We start from the raw sequence: 20056 nt of genomic DNA, 5'->3' as shown, positions 1-20056 counted from the left end.
CTTTAGGTGTGAGCTTGTGTATGTCTATGGATAGATAGATAGATAGATAGATAGATAGATAGATAGATAGATAGATAGATAGATAGATAGATAGATAGATAGATAGATAGATAGATAGATAGATAGATAGATAGATAGATAGATAGATAGATAGATAGATAGATAGATAGATAGATAGATAGAAAAAAATAGTGCAATAGCCTTTAACTGAGACAGCTAAAATGACAGTACTTCATTGTTAGTTTAATCATTTTCATCAGTCAGGGTTATATTAGTATTTACTTAATTAAAGGCAATCACACTTTAAGACTCTCATGCTCACACAAGATATCTTAGCTATATGATTCCATTATAAACCTAAAATTAGTTACAACAACAGCGTTGGGGTAGTTAGAAAATCCTACAGAGTATTTACAAGGTAATAAAACTCTTACATACATGTAAATGTGTGTGCAGACTTGTCTCAAACTGAAAATCTCACTCCAGCCAGCTGACCAAAGTTGGTAACCCAGTACGTATATATCTTGATTGGCAGAATTTCAAAGGTTTGTAGCCCATCCATCCATTCATTTTCCAAACTGCTTATCCTTCTGGGTAGCGGGGGGTCTGGAGCCTATCCCGGAAGCTACAAGCACGAGGCGTGTAACAACCCAAGACGGAGGGCCAGTCCATCGCAGGGCACACACACACACACACACACACACACACACACAAACCATTCACTCACACATGCACAGCTTTGGTCAATGTAGTAACTCCAATTAGCCTCAGCATGTCTTTGGACTGTGGGGGGAAACTGGAGTAGGTTTGTAGCCTATCAATCAAAATAATGTAGTGGTAGCACTACAATGAGAGCTAATCAAATTACAGTAACCTGTACTTTCTTAATGTTGTTTATCGGCCTTAGTAAAGACTGGTCACTACCAAAGCCATCTGCATTTGAATCATGCTCTGACTGGTCCACTTTACCCATCGCGTGACAGTGCCTCTGGCGGCAATCACATAGCACACTCCGTTGTCGGTTCAAACGGTATTTGTATTTTGTACACCGCGGTCTGAAGGCCACGTGGAACCCTACTCTGACAACAGGCGTTCTAGGTGGGAACGGAATCCAGGGGCACCAGGAAGTGTCCGCGAGCAGAAAGCTCCAACAGCTATATCGATAACCGGCCGCTAGATGTCGCTGTTCGGTCTTATTTGATTTTTCAGGAAAGTCTTCTTCCGAATCTCAAGATAACGGTTCGTTATGCAAGTTTTTTTGTACGTTGGTCTGGTATTTTCCCGGTCTATTTCGGTAGTTTCTGATGGATTTTTTTGAGTCGCTGAGTTGTTGCATATTACCATCTAACTGTTGTTCGATCATTTACGCCGGTCCTGGTGTTTTGTGTTTTCCCTCCACATCGGGGTCGGTGTCCACACGTCTCTTTCCGTGGTTTTGGAGCTTGTTATTCTGGACCATGTGACCGAACCAACTCTTGTGGGTAACAGGTTATTTTGTCATTTGTGATTATGTTGCTGGCGTTACATGTAGACCATACCTAAGCTCTGCTGAGAGGTGAATTCATTGGAACAGTATCAGAAAATTAGGGGGTAGAGAATACAGCCTGGAGGTGCTAAAGGACAGAGTGCAGGGTGTCCAGTTATTTATCTAAAAATTGCCTCTTTCGAAGACGGTTCTCACATCGTTCTCCTGCATTTTGAACGGTGGAGGGTGTGGTTAAGCTTATCTGGGATTGTAGCGTCAGCATCTGGTGGGGAGAATGGGCGTGTTTTTAGTCGATGATTTCCTGTAGGCACTAAAATTCTAGTGATTACATCTCAAGGTCAGTCTAAGATCCTGAAGACTTGAGAGTCTATCTCAGTCAAACCCTGATTTCCTGAACTGCCCTCAGATATTATGAAAATGAGACTTTGCTCTGCAAAATCATGGATTTATCTTTAATCATACCCAGCCAGCAGCACGATTGGTGGCCTAATGACTTGTAGTCAAACAACGCATTAAGATGTGCATGTTTACATCTGCATCAGCACACACCCCTGACAATCTGTTTGCATATTATAATTGCACATTGCATGTGATGCATGTTAAGTGCTATATGTGTAGAAGTCTGTATTGCACCTTAGTCAACTACTACTTGAATTTTCATTAACTACTGTTTGTATCACATACAGTATCTTGAGTTTACTCCTCTCTGCTCTGTCTGCGTTTTGCCCTAATTGTTGCTTGTCTTTTGCCATGGCATCTCCAAAAGTAGCCAGCTATGCCCACAAAAATTTCTGCCGCCCTTGGTTGTTTGGTGTCCTTGCCGAAAACTGTTGATGCCAATATTGTTTTCAGGCAACAATTTAAAATTAGAAAAGAAGACATGATAGCTAAAAAAAAACAGGGCAGAAACTGTTATTCCTGTGCGCGCCGTAAGGGTGCTGAAGTCCCTTCACCGTGAGGATAAACCCAGATAACTGCTGTCAGGTTATTTTCTCAGGATGGAATGTCATTTGTCTTTGATCACTTTTAGACACGACTGAAAATGATGCGTGCTGGAGAAGGAGTGTAGGAGGCAGCCAGTAAGGGCACATCTGACAAGTCGAAATGCAAGGTGATGTCTCATTACCTTCAACTTCCTTGTTTACCAATTTTGCTGGGTTACAAGGTGGAATGTGTGTTGTGATAGTTTGAATGGGCCCTTCTACAGGTATGGAAAATTAATTTGTACATCCACTCGAGTGGAGTTTATTTGTAATATTTACTCAAAAGACACAGCGTTAGATTTACAACCTAAGATGTTTAGAGAAATACATACAATTTTCTCTCATTGATGTAAGAGGGCGAGTCAGGTGATTGGGCCTATGTGGAATTATTCAGTCATTACTATAAATGCTTTTTATAATCTTTTCTATAGAAAACAGACTTGTCTCCTATCCCACCAACTACATTCAACCAGTTGTTTTTTTTAAACAAATCCAATAACTAGACAATAGTCAATTCATCCATCTTCTAACCACTTATCCTGACCAAGGTCGTGTGGGTCCCATATAGGCTGCCCTGGATGGGATGCCTGTTAGCCAAAGTACTCTTTGGAGACGTACACAACACACGACGAACATTCACACACAGAGTGAGTGCGAGATTCAAAACACCCAACCCTGGACATGTTAGACAACAGTGCTACCTGCTAAGACACCGTAACAATAACAGTAGTATTTTAAAATGACTTGCTCAATACTTTTAAGTTAGAGAGTCTTTTCAGTTCAAGGATTCAAGGGATGGTACTCTTTGTGTAAAGACAACAATGCGACAGCACAAGAATCTGAAAAAGATTATACTTTTGAAAACCTCAGTCATAGCCTATCATCGGTTTTCATGTTCTGTAATTCGATGGGAACGTTTCATTTCATCGTTAATGGATACACTGAACGAACAACTAACGATATAATTTCATATTGCTCTGATTAAAGATGCACTTAAGCACCACTTGCATTAAAACAAAGATGATAAGAAAGACGTTTTAAACAACCGTAAATCTTAAAGCCATGGGATTAAGTAATTAACCCAATTTGTTTTTTTGACTTGCAAGTAGTTTATGATTTATAGTCTTATCGTAAGCCTGCGTATAACAAACAGCGTGTCATATTCTGGACGTTGCCACGTGAGTGGAAGCGGGGGGTCCCCGTATCTCGGCGATGTCCTCCAGGTATGTCATGTGACGCAAGCAGGCACGCAGCCTTATTCACCGCCTGCGAGGAGCAGCAGCCGGACCGCCCTGCTCCTGGAGTCGGAGACATCGCAGTTCTCGGAGACATGGGGAGGAAAATAATACGATCTCGCGGGATCTCCCCACCGCAATCCGATAAAGTAGACTCCTTCGGCTTTCCTCCTACGTTGGCATCTCTAAGAAACCCATCCACACGCTATCTGATCTCTGAATAATAATTTAAAAAAACCATACAGATCGCTGTTCCAGGTCCTATCATTGTCCTCTTCTAAGTGACAAGGGACACGATTCTGGGGGAACAATATAGATTACTTGTTCCTAGGGTTCATATCCACCTCTTGGTCTTCTCCTCCGTTGAATTTCCCCCGCTCGATATTTCTCCTCCCACATCCGCGATCTGAGTACCTGGTTTTTCGACCCGCCGAAGCCTCAGGAACGATGTCCTCCTCGGTGATGCTTGCGGTGCTCCAATTTATGGTGTTAATGAAGTCAGCCTCGACGCAGAGCGGTAAGGATCGCGTAGTTTTTGCACGGCTTTATTCCAGACTTGGGCATCTTGACAAGGTAGTGCCCGTGACAGCTGATTCCCGACGCCGACCGATCTGGTTTTTATTGCCACTCATGACAAAAATAAAGGTCACCGTTGTTAAAGAACGCTTTGATTCGTTTAAATTTCTGTATTTTGGCAATATTGCATGTGCATTATGTATCCCATTGGGTAGTAGCCTAAGAATATGTTTTAATATAACATTGAGGATATACAATTATTAAATATATATTTAAATGACACATAATTCAGTGTATGCATATAATGCATATATACATGCGTACGATAGACCTTTTTACAATGTTAGAAGTGGGAAAAGGGATGCGGCGACAATTTTATAGAAAAATGTTCTATTTGTAGTGATGGTACTTTGTGCACTTACGTGTGCCATAGTTCAAAAGTGATGCTTAATTGTCCAAGGTGAAATGCCCTAAAACATGGAAGGTCTATTTTGACATATGATATGGGTAAATATTTTCTATGCCCTGACAAATTATATTATATATGTATGTTGGCCGGCAGATTAGTGCCCTGACTGCAGCCCCATGCACTGTTGCGTCTTAATGCCCGTGATCTAAGGTGTCTGGTTTCTGCTTCACATTCAGAATGTGCAGATCACTCTTTAATGAATGAAATGTGGAGCATACCGTTTTCTGAGTAACCTGCTGTTACCGAGTGTTACCCTCTTACACCGTTCATCTTCTTGCAGTTTACTACTGCACGTTTACTCCCCCAAGTGCACATAAATAAAACACTTTAGATTGTTGGTGCTCTTTGGCTGGCGTATCCAGAGTGTCAGCCGTAGGACTCCTATCAAAAGCCGATTTACTATACTTGGTTTTTATTGGATGTGGCATCTCTCGTGCCTGCTCGCTGCTCCATCCTTAGGATGAATAATTAATTGGTATACAAATTGCCTGCACATTCTCAATCTGCTGCACCAAAAATAATTTCCCTTGGTTTGCAAGTGATCAGCGGTGTCAAATACACAGTCCTGTGCTGTGTTTTTGCGACTTGCTGTATCACAGCGCTTGTTAGAGGCGCAGAGATGCGCAATCGGGGTTCCTCTCCTGTTTTTGCGATGTTTGGATTCAGTGCCACTGGTGCCACAAATAAATTCTCCCAAAGATTAAAAAGCGAACAGTCATTACAGTTTCCCGACTCTGTCATTGCGATTTATTCCAAGGAGCCTTGAATAGTGCTGAACTGTGATTTAAATGCCCTGTAATATTGTACGGCAGAGATATATAAATGAAAATACGACTTAAGTTGTTGTTTCTTGTCAGCTGTGATTTACAGCATTCTAAATGGCATATGTGTTTATATATAATGCAATATCACAAATGTGTTGATGGGTGAAAGCAGGCAGTGGGATTTGCATGACGATGTGAGCACAGATGTGTTAAAATTAGTCGTCCTCGAAGATAAGCGTAGGTGGGCAGATTCCGGAGCACATACCTGCTGCACTGTAAATAGTGCCAGTTTGCTCTGCAGCGAGCGTCTATTTATAGAGCCGAGACCAACGCGTGTAATCGCGGGTTCGGTGTCCTTTTGTCAAAGTGAATCCATTAACTCCTGGTGCAGGGCGCCGCTGAGCAGCACCGTGGCCCGATGGATGTCGGCCTGCTGAAATGCAATCCCTCATTCCGCACAACAAACAAAATTTCGCCATTTTTACTGCGCTTTATTATTATTTTAAAATGTGTGTTTATTTTTTCTTGACCTTTATCGTGCATTTTTCCCGAGGGGACACAAGTTACATAAAAGACATGTATATCGTAAATTTAATATGTGCTGCTGGCTGACGCCGCGAGGTATTGGGTGTAGCATCTGTCAGCGAGTCAGGCTTTCTTCCGTAGCGCCTGTCTATCCGATTTTGCAATCGCCACCTTAGCGACTACCGTGAACTGAGTCACAGGTGTGGGTCTGTGATTATCCGGGTTGCATTTGCCCTGTTCTAATTTGTTGTGGGTGCACAAGCTGGGTAATTCTACCAACAGTGGAATATTATCCAGTGACTTTGTTACGTTCATTACTTTGGTATTTTAAAATGTCAAAACATCTTCGGGGTGCAGTGAACTATGATGAAATGAGTCTGGTACTGACTGTGCTTATGAGTCCTGTGTGCAGCTGGAGGTGGGGGCATTTTTTTGAGGCGGTGACACACAGGGGAAGGTTACGCCACAGCAGTGACTCCTGAAGGGGTTAATGAGACGGGAGCTTCTGTAGCTGAGTGGGATTAAAGCACCTGGGTTGAGTCTCCTTTGCCAGGATTCAGATCTCATTAAGTAAGGGTGCCCCTTCATTTGTAAGTTGGCAGGCAGCACTTTCAATCAGAGATCCCTGGTCCTGCGTTCGCTTCTGAATGCTGACTCTAGCGGCTGAGCTTATCCTCCTGTGGACCCCTAATATCCATTATGTGTGCACTGAGCTTTGGGATGTGATACATTTATTATTCTGTTAAATCAATGAAGGTAACTTGTTCAGAGAGTTCTGTTCAGAGAGGATGTTATGAAATGACGTGACAATGGTTTAGGTCACAGGTCTTCAACCTTTTTTAAACCACAGAATAGCAAGCAAAAAAACGGGCAGAGCGAGGGATCCCCTACTGCTAATACGTGATGTCATAAATAACTAAGAACTAAGGATGGCGGGGTTTCCCCTCGAAAGTTTTCCTCTCCGGGGATGGTATGAGATGCTGGATTATTACGATACGTTGAATGACACTTTATTTTGTTGAGAGAAGGATATTAATTGGTGGTTATGTGTGTTATGTAGGTTGGATGAGAGTATCGATAATGCATCTTACAGTCTTTACCAAATGTTTCGGTTGCCCACCTGCACCTGCTCTGCCGGCCCCTGAAGCAGGGGCGCATTAGGGGCATGGATGTCCTGGTGGAGTCAGGGGCCCCGGCGCTTTACAGGGGCCCATAAATATGTAATCCTATAAAATCATAAAATGTAAGGGAGTGGGGGGGGGGTTGCAAAGTGACATTTTGTCAGGGGGCCAGAATTTCTAGCTATAGCCTTGACCCTGGAGCAGTGTTTCCCAATCCAGTCTCTGGGGACAGGCCACGTTTTTGCTCCCTCCCAGGTAGGGAGCTCAGAATGAGCAAAAACATGGACTGGCTGTGGGTCCCCAAGGACCGGATTGGGAAACACTGTCCTAGAGAGTTATGGGCTTCCAGTTTAGACAGCTCACTCTTGGTTTAGATGTGTAATGGTGGTGTAACAGCATTATGGGTAGCCATGCCTCTGTCTGATGTCAGTGAGCTGACTCAGAGTTGCCCATACAGGGATGCCGAGTCGTCCCTGGCGTGCTCCATGTGGGAGGGGCCTCCCTAAGGTGCACGCGGCTCATGACCTCCAGAGGCGGTGAGGCGAGGTAACCATTCTGCCTCGCACACGTGCACGCCTTGCCTAGCTCACGCTCGCTCAGCATCGCACACGACGGTGTTCGCCGAAGCAGCCGGCCTGCAGAGGCTCTGTGCTGAGTGATGTCAGCCTGGATCCTGGGGGGAGGATTCAGAGGGAGTGGCTTACCTCAGCAGCAGCATGCGTACTCGAGAAGGGGTCACACATTACCAAATAAGGGTGCCTCACCCCTGCTTGCTCCTTTTTCCACAGCAACCCCCCCCCCCCCTGTCAAGCTTGCTGTGCATGCGCCTGAAACACTCTGTTTCCATATTTATCGTCATTTCTGCTGGCTGATTCTGTGGATGTGCCTGCCTGGATTTCAGCGAATGGTTATGTCCTTAGATTTAGGTGGGCGTTTTGGTGGGAGCGCAGGACGTGGCTACAAGCTGTGTTCAGAAACGCAGATGTTGTCCTAACTGCAGACAATAAATGTTATTTTGTTTATGTTATTAGTTTATTTGTTTTCTATAGGCTGGTCCAGTATTTTTAAAATGTTCAATTCCTCATTGTTTTGTTTTAGGAATTTTTGACTATAGATGTAAGTAGGACTGCGACAACTAATCGATAACATCGATAATAATCGGTAATGAAAATAGTCGATAATGAATGTTGTTATTCAGTAAATGCATTTTTGCACTTTACTGCGTAAATTATGTATGATGACATCACCATATAGCAATACTAATGTTGGTTTTTTAAGTCTACTTTATATTTCAGTTATCCACGTGCCGTTAAGGTCCACGCATGGTCATGTACATGTGTACATACTAAATATGACCGGCACCCTTGTACAGCAATGATCTTCCACCAGACCAGCAGAGGGCAGATGAATTGCAACAAACACAAATACAAGCAGTGTAGTTCATTGGGGAAGCGTTTCTGAACAATTTTAAAGTTGTTAAAAGCTTGGGCAGTATTAGGGCAATACGGTTTGCACCCCCGCCTCCCCACCTGGTGAATTATATCACCAAGATTTTAAAATACTAGAGTAGTCTTGCCTTTGAAAAATGAATTTTGGTCAAATTCACCCTCAGTACTCTGATAGAAGCTTACAAAAACAACCCCATTGAACTAGATACCAAAATACAGCTTGAAGGAGATTTATAGTGAAATCCCACAATCAATGCTGTGGAAATGAAAGTGAGATCCTCATTCGTGGGTCAGGGGGCACAGAAACTGTTAAAGATAATGACTTGAAATCTTTCTATCTTTATTTGGTACCAAAATAGAACATTCTGGTCTGGGCCAATTTTCAGTTTTTACCTGCCAGTGCCTGTAAGCATGTCCCTTAGGTGCATTTTGTTCCAAGTCCAGAAATACTTCCTAAAGCTTGGTCCCATATTGGTTTTATATACAAAAATAAAGTCCATAATGATATAATATTTAGAAAGACAGAAGAGCACTTTGAGTATTTCTGGCCCAGAGCTGGCAAGTACTAATTATTAAAGAGTGATTTTTGCTGGTAAAGCGTGTGAAAAGCCGGCGGCCGTGGCTGAACAAGCGGCTGTGTGGTACGGAGATAGATTCACAAGCTGCGTGTGATGTATACGAAGGACCCAGGGCATATGCACAGTGGCCACATGCCAGGCAGAGCTGTACTGCACGATGCATCACTGCTTTTTTTGGAAAGTAAGAGGTGCTGCTATGCTAAAAACTAAGCTGTGATTCTCACCCGATAATCCAACGAGCAGTAGCATACCTGTCTATTGAACAACAGCATATGATGGTTTTATATATATATATATATATATATATTTATATATATGTACAAACATACACACACACACATACATATATTTATATATACAGTCATGTGAAAAAATTAGGACACCCCATTAAATGTTTAGTTCTTTATTAAGAAATATCAACATATCACTATTAAATCATCTTTCAAATCATATGTGTAGATAAAGGTGATGTAACTGTATCACCTATGCAAAAAAAATTCACTTATTTAACAGAAGAAATTAACTATGATGCCAATTTCCACTTAGGAAAAAGTTAGGACACCCTGTGCCCTAATAGCTAGTAATTCCCCCTTTGGCTGAAATAACTTTAGTGAGACGTTTCCTATAACCATCTATCAATCTCTGACATCGACTGGCAGAAAGTTTTCCCCACTCTCCAATGCAGAATTCCTTAAGCTGTGTGATGTTTGAAGGGTGTCTTGTATACACTTCTTCTTCAATTCACCCCACAGCATCTCAATATGATTCAGATCCGGGCTTTGACTTGACTATTCCTGAACTCTTTCTTGTAAGCCATTCCTTGGTAGATTTACTGGAATGTTTTGAGTCATTGTCATTTGCATGATCCACCCCAACTTCAACTTCAACTTCTGGACAGATGATCTCACATTGTCCTCAAGCACCCTCTGATATGATGAAGAATTCATAGTAGATTCTATGACGGTGAGCTGGCCAGGTTCTGCTGCAGCAAAGCAGCCCCAAACCATGACATTTCCACCCCCATGCTTCACAGCTGGCATGAGGTTCTTTTGCTCAAAATATGTCTTTGGTTTACACCAAACTATCCTCTGTTTACTATGTCCAAATAATTCAATTTCAGATTCATCTATCCAAAGTACATTGTTCCAAAAGTCCCGGTCTTTGTCTAGGTGGGTCTCTGGCAAACTTCAGTCTTGCCCTGGTATTTTTTTGACAGCAAGGGTTTCCTCCTTGCACAGCTCCCATGTAAACCAAACTTGCACAGTCTCTTTCTGATGGTAGATGCATGTACCTTGACATCAACTGTGGCAAGAGCTTCCTGTATGACCTGTGATGACATTTTAGGATTTTGGGAGACTTATTTCAGCATCTTGGGGTCTGCTCTTGGGCTGAACTTGCTAGGACAGCCTGCCCTGGCCATACTGGCAGTTGTTTTAAATGTTCTCCACTTGTAAATTATTCTCCAGACAGTGGAATGGCTGATTCCAAACTGTCTTGAGATCTTTTTATATCCTTCACAGACTCATATGCATCTACTTGCTTCTTTCTGAAGGCCTCAGAGAGCTCTTTGGATCTCACCATGGTGATCCCACTCATTTCAACAATCAAGAGCAAACCAAACTAAATGTATATGGTATAAATAAGACAGACTCCACCAAAAAGCTCTGTAATAATGTTCTAATCATTTTCACCTGATGTGGTGCCACCTGAATCTAACTCTAGGCATTTTAAATAATAATGGATGTGAGGGTGTCCTAACTTTTTCCTAAGTGGAAATTGGCATCATAGTTAATTTCTTCTGTTAAATAAGTGAATTTGTTTCTTTTTTTTTTGCATAGGTGATACAGTTACATCACCTTTATCTACACATATGATTTGAAAGATGATTTAATAGTGATATTTTGATATTTCTTAATAAAGAACTAAACATTTAATGGGGTGTCCTAATTTTTTCACATTACTGTATGTGTATATGTGTGTGTGTGTGCGTGTGTGTAAAGTTGACATATATATGTCAACTTTATTGTCATTGTAATTATTTTAGGCAATATTTTTAGGGATTATTTCCATATTCCCGTTGTAGTTGGAAATGATCCCTAAAAAGGCACTGCTGTACACTCTCCATTAAGCAATTTGAGGTCCACCAATCTAGGAAAATCAGAAGGAAACCCGTCCAGATCTCTCTGGTGAGGTCCATCCTGGCAGAGGTCTGGGGGTCAAATGGGGTCCTTAACCAGCCAAAGGGTCCTTTGATATGATGATGTCAAGCCTGTAGAGCAGCTTCCAGATCCTGCTGCATTATTATGACCAGGATCTGTGCTGTGATTTGACTTGGGGCTAATTAGGGAACCCGGCAGGGCGGGAGCTGGTACAGCAATAATAGCGGTGACATGAAACCAGGTGAGTTAAGGTTTACACATGAAAGAGAAGAGGAGCCTTTCTCTGAGGAGGCTGAGGTGGGGGGCAGAGAGCCTCCTCACCAGGGCTGCAGATGTCTGTGGATCGTTGAAGTAGCTTAATCAGTGTGATGTCCTACTATGCTCCTGTATCATAGTAGCTCAGCATATCTTTTCTCTGCTTTTTTTGGCTCCTCCTTTCAGTTTTTCTGGTATTGATGATGACAGTGATGATGCTGAATATCATTACCAGTGGTAGTAATACTGCTGCTACACTTGTCATCGCTGACATCGCTCTTGTTTCTATACATCTCACTTGTGCTGTTAACACATTGGGCTGGTGTGATACGTAGTGTCTGATTGGGCCTGTTGCCGTAGCGCGCTTCTATGGCAACGGCCAATCCGCTCTCTGCATGTGACCACATTCCCCCAAGGGACACACAGGGCTGCAGCCTCTATAAATCTCCTTCCAGTCGCTACGGAGAGCTTCTGCAATGTTGGGCTTTATGTTTATTGTTTCTGTTTTGACGGCCGTGATCATTTCGTTCCTCTCAGCTGTCTGTTCTGTTTTTCTTAGTATTAAAGTTTAGCAATCTCCCACTATAAATTTACAAATTGGTGAGAAGGGGTGTATCTATCTTTGTGACTTCTCATATTAACATTAAATTTTTTGTCGTTAAGTGTTTTAATCCTCCCCATGACCTTGACCAGGATGAGCACTTGATAGATGGATGGTTTGACGGACGGATGTATTAATTGTGAATAAAAAAAGATAACTGGAGAGATAGACATTAACTGTCAAGGATAGGATGTTCTGGGGAAGAACTTGTGGTTTTCCTATCAAATTACATCTGCGTATAGGCAGAAAAGTACCTTAAATTTTTGTTATTTGTATTCAGGTACAGCTGACAGTTACGGAAGCGCTGCAACATGTTCATTGAGTGCTTGTAAGCTCTGTGAGGACTACTAACATGCCCTTGTAACACTCCTGTTGCTTTCATCTGTATTGACTTGCTTCATGTTGGGAGCTGCCCACTGGCCCAGTCATGGAATCCGATTGGACAGGTTCTGATTGCCTGTAGGTTGTAGGTTCTGATTGCCTGTAGGTCCTTTGATTGCTCCTGCAAAGTTACTTACTGTGTTAAACGAAACTTAGTTGAATCTAACTCCAAATATTTAATCATTATTTTTAGAAATGTTTATGATCTCATTACTTCCAGGTTTCCGTACTGTGACTAACTTTGGTCTGGATTATTATGCCACAGAAGACTGGTTTTTAACCGAGAAAGCGAATCTATAGACCCAATATGTGGCTGCAGAATGTCCCCCGTGACTTGTGTACATCTATTTAAATACCAAACCAAGCCATGGGTTTTCTTTGAAAATAATATTTACTTCTTATTCATGCACCACACACTTTATTTGAACTGTTTTGTTATGTGAGCTACTTGGTGTGGGCAATTCATCCATAAAATATTGTTTCGTGACTGTGAACATTCATACAGTCATCTATTTCAATATTATGAGAATTGTGATATAGCCTAAATACTTATTTCTTGCATAGTTAACAGTTATAATGCACTATTTTTACACAAATTCCATCAAGGTATGAGTCTGGTGTTGGCATAACCTGTCAGATGCTCCATAACCATTAGCAAAACAAGTGGGTCGTCATAATCGGAAAAACTCAAAACATTTTGTCATATTTTACTGTGTTCTGCATATGAATTTTAGAAAATTGTGAGAAATATCATTGTGAGAATATTTCTGAAAAAAATATTTTTAGGGCGTATTGCCCAGTCCTAGTCAAATCCATTCCCTGGAACAAACAGCAAGGCAGACAGAGAAAAAAACATAGCAACAAAATGTACCATTGACTTTGTCTAGTTAGGCCCTATGACAAATTTATTTTCATTTAAAATGTATTGGGCCTCATAATGTGTTGCGGTTTTCATAACGGAAGTGCTCTGTGCCACGTGAGACAGTATTCGACTCACTGATCAAGATTGTACATTATTCAGCTAGAGAATACGAAATGGACTGTTAGGACTGGCTGGTATACTGGTATATTTTCAGAATGAGGTAGAGAATGATACAGTACTATTTATATCGATTTATCATGCGTTATAATTAGGGCTAAATTTAAAATTTTGAATAGAGACCAAAAGTAAAATTTCCTCATTCTAAGCAACGCGAAAGCTTCAGTCGTGATGTTGCACAGAATGACAGCTACAATTAAACCAGGATGCGTTTCCCAAAATCCCCTGTTAGCAACTTCCGTAATTGGCCTCATTGAGTTGCATGGATCCAACTATGAAAGTTGCTAACACAGTTAGCACAGGTAGTGAGGGGGAGAGGGCAGGATGGCTGTATGGACAGAGGGTCTGTGAGAGCTGGCCTATGGGCCACTTCTTGGTCAGTGGGGGTTGAGGTGAAGTAAACAGGTGTGGTGGCGTGATGGTCTGAGCTCAGTCTCATCAGAGTCGGGTTGACAGTTTCCCCCTGGGGAGGGAAGCAGCACAGGCCCAAAAGAGTGCAGGGTTGCAGAGTCCTGAGGGGCCAGTGACCATACATCCCTATAATATAATATAATCACATGCTGATGCATTGTCTTCTTCATCATTTTCTGCCAATAAAATGGCAGGTTTCAAGGGAGCCGTTCTCAATAGCTATATAGGTAGCTTTTTGTACTGGTCTTGTACAAAAGTGTTACTTGTAACCCATTAATAATACCTATAACATGTTTTGTCCATTTTGAGGACATTAGTACATATTCGCACTGTGTATTCATGTAGGATTCTCTAAAGACATAAAATAGCTCTACAACTTTCAGTCTATCCCTAGAAATAAAATTATTAAAAGTGAAACTGAAACTGAAATATATATAAACTAAATAGATATCTTTAAATATAGATATATCTTTAAAAAATATGAAACTCGAAATAAAATGAAAATTTAAAATATTATAAAAAATTAAAACTATAACAATATTAGTCTGCAGCCACATTGTTTTTATTTGTCTTAGTTGAATGAACAAAGAGTAATGAACAATGGAAGGATATATTTAATAAAAATACCATGCATTTATTACATGATGATGACATCTCTGAGGATCATTGTTGACCAGGACTCTGGGCTTCCGAGGTTCGGAGTTCTGTCTTTGGTTTTTCGGGATCGAGGATTCCCTCTCCTTTTTTGTGGCATTGGTAAAGCCAGTGGATTCCAAGTACCAAACAGATTAAACCGAGCAGTATAAACCCCGCAACCTAAAAAATATATGAGAGAAGTATTCAGAAGTCAAAGCAAAAGAATATGTTGCATGATTGTTGATTTAATTGACAAAATAGTTGAACAATGTCTATCTAAGAGATATACTTATATTCAGTAATTATCCAGCAATGGACAACAGTAGTATATGATTCAGAATTTGGCAATTATATCTTTTTACTTTATTTATTTCTGTATTTAGTTATTAATTTATTTCAGAGTTCCTACCTGAGACCAAAACAGGGAATCTTTAAAGAGAATCCTCAGTTGCTCCATTTCAGCTTCATTCACTTGTAAAGGTTTACACCATTTCAGAGAGCCACCACTGTACACGTTGATATAGTCTCCTTCCCAGCTTGTAGGTGCACAGGTGTAGTAATTGCCATCAAAGAACAGCAGTTCTTCCTGCAGAACATTTATTAAAAATTGAAGGAAACTGGAAAATCAACACAATGGGCTTCTGAGAAAACTTATATGTAGTACTGTAAAAATAGAAAGATACACAGCATCACATTTATAGAGTGAAGTGATATAGTTGTGTTTAAATGGTTTTTTTTTTACATTGACATCTGAACACAATGTACGTTGTACTACCATATTGCTTTACCATAGTAATTGGATCGTATAAAATGGATTAAAATATCTAGAGTTTTTGGAAGACGTTTCAGATGTGAACTTGGCCAGCTGCTCAGTCCCCCAGATTGGTACTTCCTGAAGCTCCTCCTGGATCTCATGGGAACACATGCATCAAAGATGGTATCAGTCTTAAAGATAACCAGTCTTCATCACTACAAACAGCTGAAACACCTGGTATTGTTTGGTAGACATTGGGTAGAACAAATAGAATTTCTTCTGGCACAAACGTTTTGAAGAAAGAAGCATCTGCTTCCATTTTTACTGGGCAGAAAGCTGCTGATACATCACAGATTCTCATAATTCACACTGACACGAAGACAGGAAAATACCATACACTGCATTCAGGGTTAAATATAGTCTATGGAGAGGAAGACTAATTTTTCTTGAAATTTGCATGAACAATCTCTTCATCATACCTGTGAATTACTGCTTTTTGTGTTTCTGGTGTTGAACAGTTAGACTTCTTTACAGTTATAAACTGCAACCTTGTATTTGTGGTTGGAAGAAACAAAGAATGTACAAGGAATGGCACCTTTATATCCATACTTTGGTCATCAAGTTCAAGATTCAAGATTCTTTAATTGTCACATACATAGTTATACAAAGTACAACACATAGTGAAATGCATCCTGAACCGCTCTTTTGTAGACTGTGCAAGTTGCTAAAGTTAAAAAGTGCAAAAAGCTAAAAATGCAAGCAGAGGAGTATGTTCAAAATGAACGGTAACCAGACATAAAAAGTGACCAGTGTAGCAGTGCGGATATGGTGAGGGGTACAAGAGCACAATGTACATCAGGGTGTGAGGTGCAGTGGCACGTCCAGGTTCAGAGAACTTATGGCCTGGGGGTTGAAACTCCTCCTAAGCCTCTCAGTCCTGGCCATGATGTTCATGAGTCTCTTTCCTGATTTCAGAAGCTGAAACAGGCTGTTGTTGTGGTGGGATGTGTCCTTTATGATTCTGAAGGCCCTGCTCCTACATCTCTTGATGTAAATGTCCTGAAGAGATGGAAAGGCCGACCTGCAGCAGTGTTCTGCTGCACGGATCACCCTCTGGAGGGCTTTGCGATCCTGAACACAGCTATTCCCGAACCAGGAAGGTATGTTCTGAGTCAGGATGCTCTCCACAGCGCCTTAGTAAAAAGTCCGTAGGATCGTTGGAGAGACCCTGAACTTCCTCAGCTGTCGCAGGTGGTACAGGCGCTGCTTAGCCCTTTTGGACTGGACTTGGATGTGAGCAGTCCACATCACGTCCTCAGAAATGTGGACACCCAGATATTTAAAACTCCTCACCTTCTCCACAGGAGATCCGTTGATGGTGAGGGGAGTGTAGGCCCTCTGCTGCCTCCTACTGAAGTCCACCACCAGCTCCTTTGTCTTGTCGACATTCAGCTGGAGACTGTTGTCGTGACACCACGCTGTTAGGTTCTCTACCTTAGCCATGTAGGCCGACTCATTGTTGTTGGTGATGAGCCCCAGCTCAACTGTGTCGTCCGCAAATTTACCAATGGTGTTGGAGCTATGAGTGGCCTTACAGTCATGAGTGTAGTGTGCGTACAGTAATGGACTGAGTACGCACCCTTGTGGAGATCCTGTGTTGATAGTGATGCTGTTGGAGACACAGCTCCCAGCACTCACCACTTGTGACCTACCAGTGTGAAAGTCCAGCGCCCACGCACACAATCGGTACTTTACTCCTAAGCTCCTCAGTTTAGTGAACAGTCTGCTGGGCTGTTAAATGCTGAACTATAATCAATGAACAGCAATCGCACATAGTTGCCCAGTTTCTTGTCCACGTGGCTGAGGGTTGTGTGCAGGACGTGGGAGATGGCGTCCTCCATTGATCTGTTGGAGTGGTTTGTAGAGGCTCTGACTTCAATCTTAACGGATGCATCCGAAATCACAAACACTATACACTACACACTGCAGGTACAGAATTTTGTTAGAACCTCGACTATTAATGTACTGCGTACTGTATGTATTATGAAAACAGTATGCATGCACTCGGACATATTTCGTTTGCTACCGTGCATATTGCTTGACCCAGATGTTTTTCGATGACATAGCTTTACCCTCGAGAAAGTTAAAAACTGTTAAAAACTATCAATGGAAAAACATATGTTTGAGTATATTTGTATAACTGGCAGGGTTGGGGCCATTCCGGAATGCATTCATCAATTCCAATCAAAATCAGGAACTGGAGTTGGAATTTAAATCTCTCTGAAATTCCCCATAGTTTGTTTTCCAATCCCAATTCCAGTTCCATTTCCTGAATTGGATTGGAATTGATGAATGCATTCCGGAACCCTGACAATTGGATATTGTTGTCTGCTTAAATCTGTACAGAGATGGCACTTCCTCCACCATCTTGACAAAAAATTTTGAGACCGTGACTTTGTCTCCAGTTGCAGCTCCAGTGGCTTTGTGTGATAGCGTAGCATCTATCAGTTGCACACTTCTGAATTTTGCAAAATGTATCCGGGTACCGTTCACCTACCGCTTCAAATATACTGCTTACTTTGCTTATTTTTATTTTGCCTCCAGGAAACAAATATGTGGTTTTAGACACACCCAAAGACATTATTTGCATACCAGTCACCCTAATCAGAAAACTGGACAAATGAGATAGATCCGGTTTGCAACAGCAATGCAATACCGGCCTAACATGCGCACACACATGACCTCAAAGAGCCCGACGGTATTCAGACAGGGCCTCGATTTCCGTTGGGTTTTACCGCAGAGGTCAGTAAGGGCATTAACATGCATTTCATCTGCACACACTCCCTTCTCATTATTACCGTCTTTTTATTACGTTTCTTTTCCACCCACATGTGATTTATGCCCAAATTTTTTGTGATACTCGCTTTAAATTCTTTTATTTTTTCTCTTTCTTTTCGGTTTTTACTGCTCCCTTTATAATTTACCCGACATTCTCTTGCCTCTCCATCCCCTCCACCCCCGCCCCTGACCACCCCCCCTTCCCCACCCCACCCCAACCCTGACACACTCTTCCTCTCCAGCTGGGTTTGTGAAGTTGCCCATGTCAGAAATAGCCTAAATACTTATTTCTTGCATAGTTAACAGTTATAATGCACTATTTTTACACAAATTCCATCAAGGTATGAGTCTGGCGTTGGCATAACCTGTCAGATGCTCCATAACCATTAGCAAAACAAGTGGGTCGTCATAATCGGAAAAACTCAAAACATTTTGTCATATTTTACTCTATTCTGCATATGAATTTTTGAATATTGTGAGAAATATCATTGTGAGAATATTTCCAAAAAAAAATGTTTAAGGCTTATTGCCGAGTCCTAGTCAAATCCATTCCCTGGAACAAACAGCAAGGCAGACAGAGAAAAAACGTAGCAACAAAATGTACCATTGACATTTTCTAGTGAGGCCCTACGACAAACAAATTTATTTTAATTTAATTTATTTATTTAAAGTAGATTTCAGTTTGCAGTCCATTAAATTTGTTGCCTTTTTTCATTTTCTGAATCTGATTAGGGGCAATTCTAAGGGAAATTTAAGCAAAAATGGACCATTGAAGTAAAGAAATAATAATTTGAATTTTATCATGATAATTATCAATATGATATGGAAAAAATACAGTATTATGATAAAATATTTTGCCATATCGCCCCTTTCATGTCACTGCAGGTTGTAGTCTGACTGTATACAGTGTGTGTATGGTGGCTCTGGAAACCCAGAGCAGGTCAACATTAACAGCTGCAAAAACATTAAGATGACACAAAAACATCAAAACAAAAAAATTAAGTTAATTTCATTTTTAAATGTGTTGCTATTTTATCTTTATCTTCAAGCTGTTGTAACAAGTAAATTGTACAAGTAAATTTGCCCAGTATGGGATCAATGAAGTCTTGCCTTATCTTACCTTCATGTATTGGGTTCTCTTAATGTGTTGCGGTTTTCATAACGGAAGTGCTCTGTGCCACGTGAGACAGTATTCGACTCACTGATCAAGGTTGTACATTATTCAGCTAGAGAATACGAAATGGACCGTTAGGACTGGCTGGTATACCGGTATATTTTCAGAATGAGGTAGAGAATGATACAGTACTATTTATATCAATTTATCATACGTTATAATTAGGGCTCATTTTAAAATTTTGAATAGAGACCAAAAGTACAACTTCCTCGTTCTAAGCAACGCGAAAGCTTCAGTCGTGATGTTGCACAGAATGACAGCTACAATTAAACCTGGATGCGTTTCCCAAAATCCCCTGCTAGCAAATTCCGTAATTGGCCTCATTGAGTTGCATGGATCCAACTATGAAAGTTGCTAACACAGTTAGCACAGGTAGTGAGGGGGAGAGGGCAGGATGGCTGTATGGACAGAGGGTCTGTGAGAGCTGGCCTACGGGCCACTTCTTGGTCAGTGGGGGTTGAGGTGAAGTAAACAGGTGTGGTGGCGTGATGGTCTGAGCTCAGTCTCATCAGAGTCGGGTTGACAGTTTCCCCCTGTGGAGAGAAGCAGCACAGGCCCAAAAGAGTGCAGGGTTGCAGAGTCCTGAGGGGCCAGTGACCATACATCCCTATAATATAATATAATCACATGCTGATGCATTCTCTTCTTCATCAGTACGACCTGTGAATCATTTTTTGCCAATA

General features: G+C 41.4%; 1 protein-coding gene across 8 annotated transcripts in view; it reads left to right on the top strand.

Moving 5' to 3' along the window:
• Window positions 1-1222: 1222 nt before the first annotated feature.
• Window positions 1223-20056, top strand: part of nptna (neuroplastin a) — a 39700-nt gene continuing 20866 nt past the window's right edge. For 3 of the 8 annotated variants that reach the window (XR_011982178.1, XR_011982176.1, XR_011982177.1), the window contains exon 1: window positions 3588-4221. Coding sequence is in view for 5 of the 8 variants with exons in the window: in XM_072698137.1 (XP_072554238.1) it covers window positions 4152-4221 (70 nt within the window). In the remaining 3 variants the exon portion in view is untranslated. The other 5 variants (XM_072698140.1, XM_072698138.1, XM_072698139.1 and 2 more) reach the window with 5 other exon arrangements.

This window comes from Paramormyrops kingsleyae, chromosome 13 (assembly GCF_048594095.1).
Source record: "Paramormyrops kingsleyae isolate MSU_618 chromosome 13, PKINGS_0.4, whole genome shotgun sequence".
Taxonomy (NCBI): domain Eukaryota; kingdom Metazoa; phylum Chordata; class Actinopteri; order Osteoglossiformes; family Mormyridae; genus Paramormyrops; species Paramormyrops kingsleyae.
This window is presented reverse-complemented; position numbering and strand designations above follow the sequence as displayed.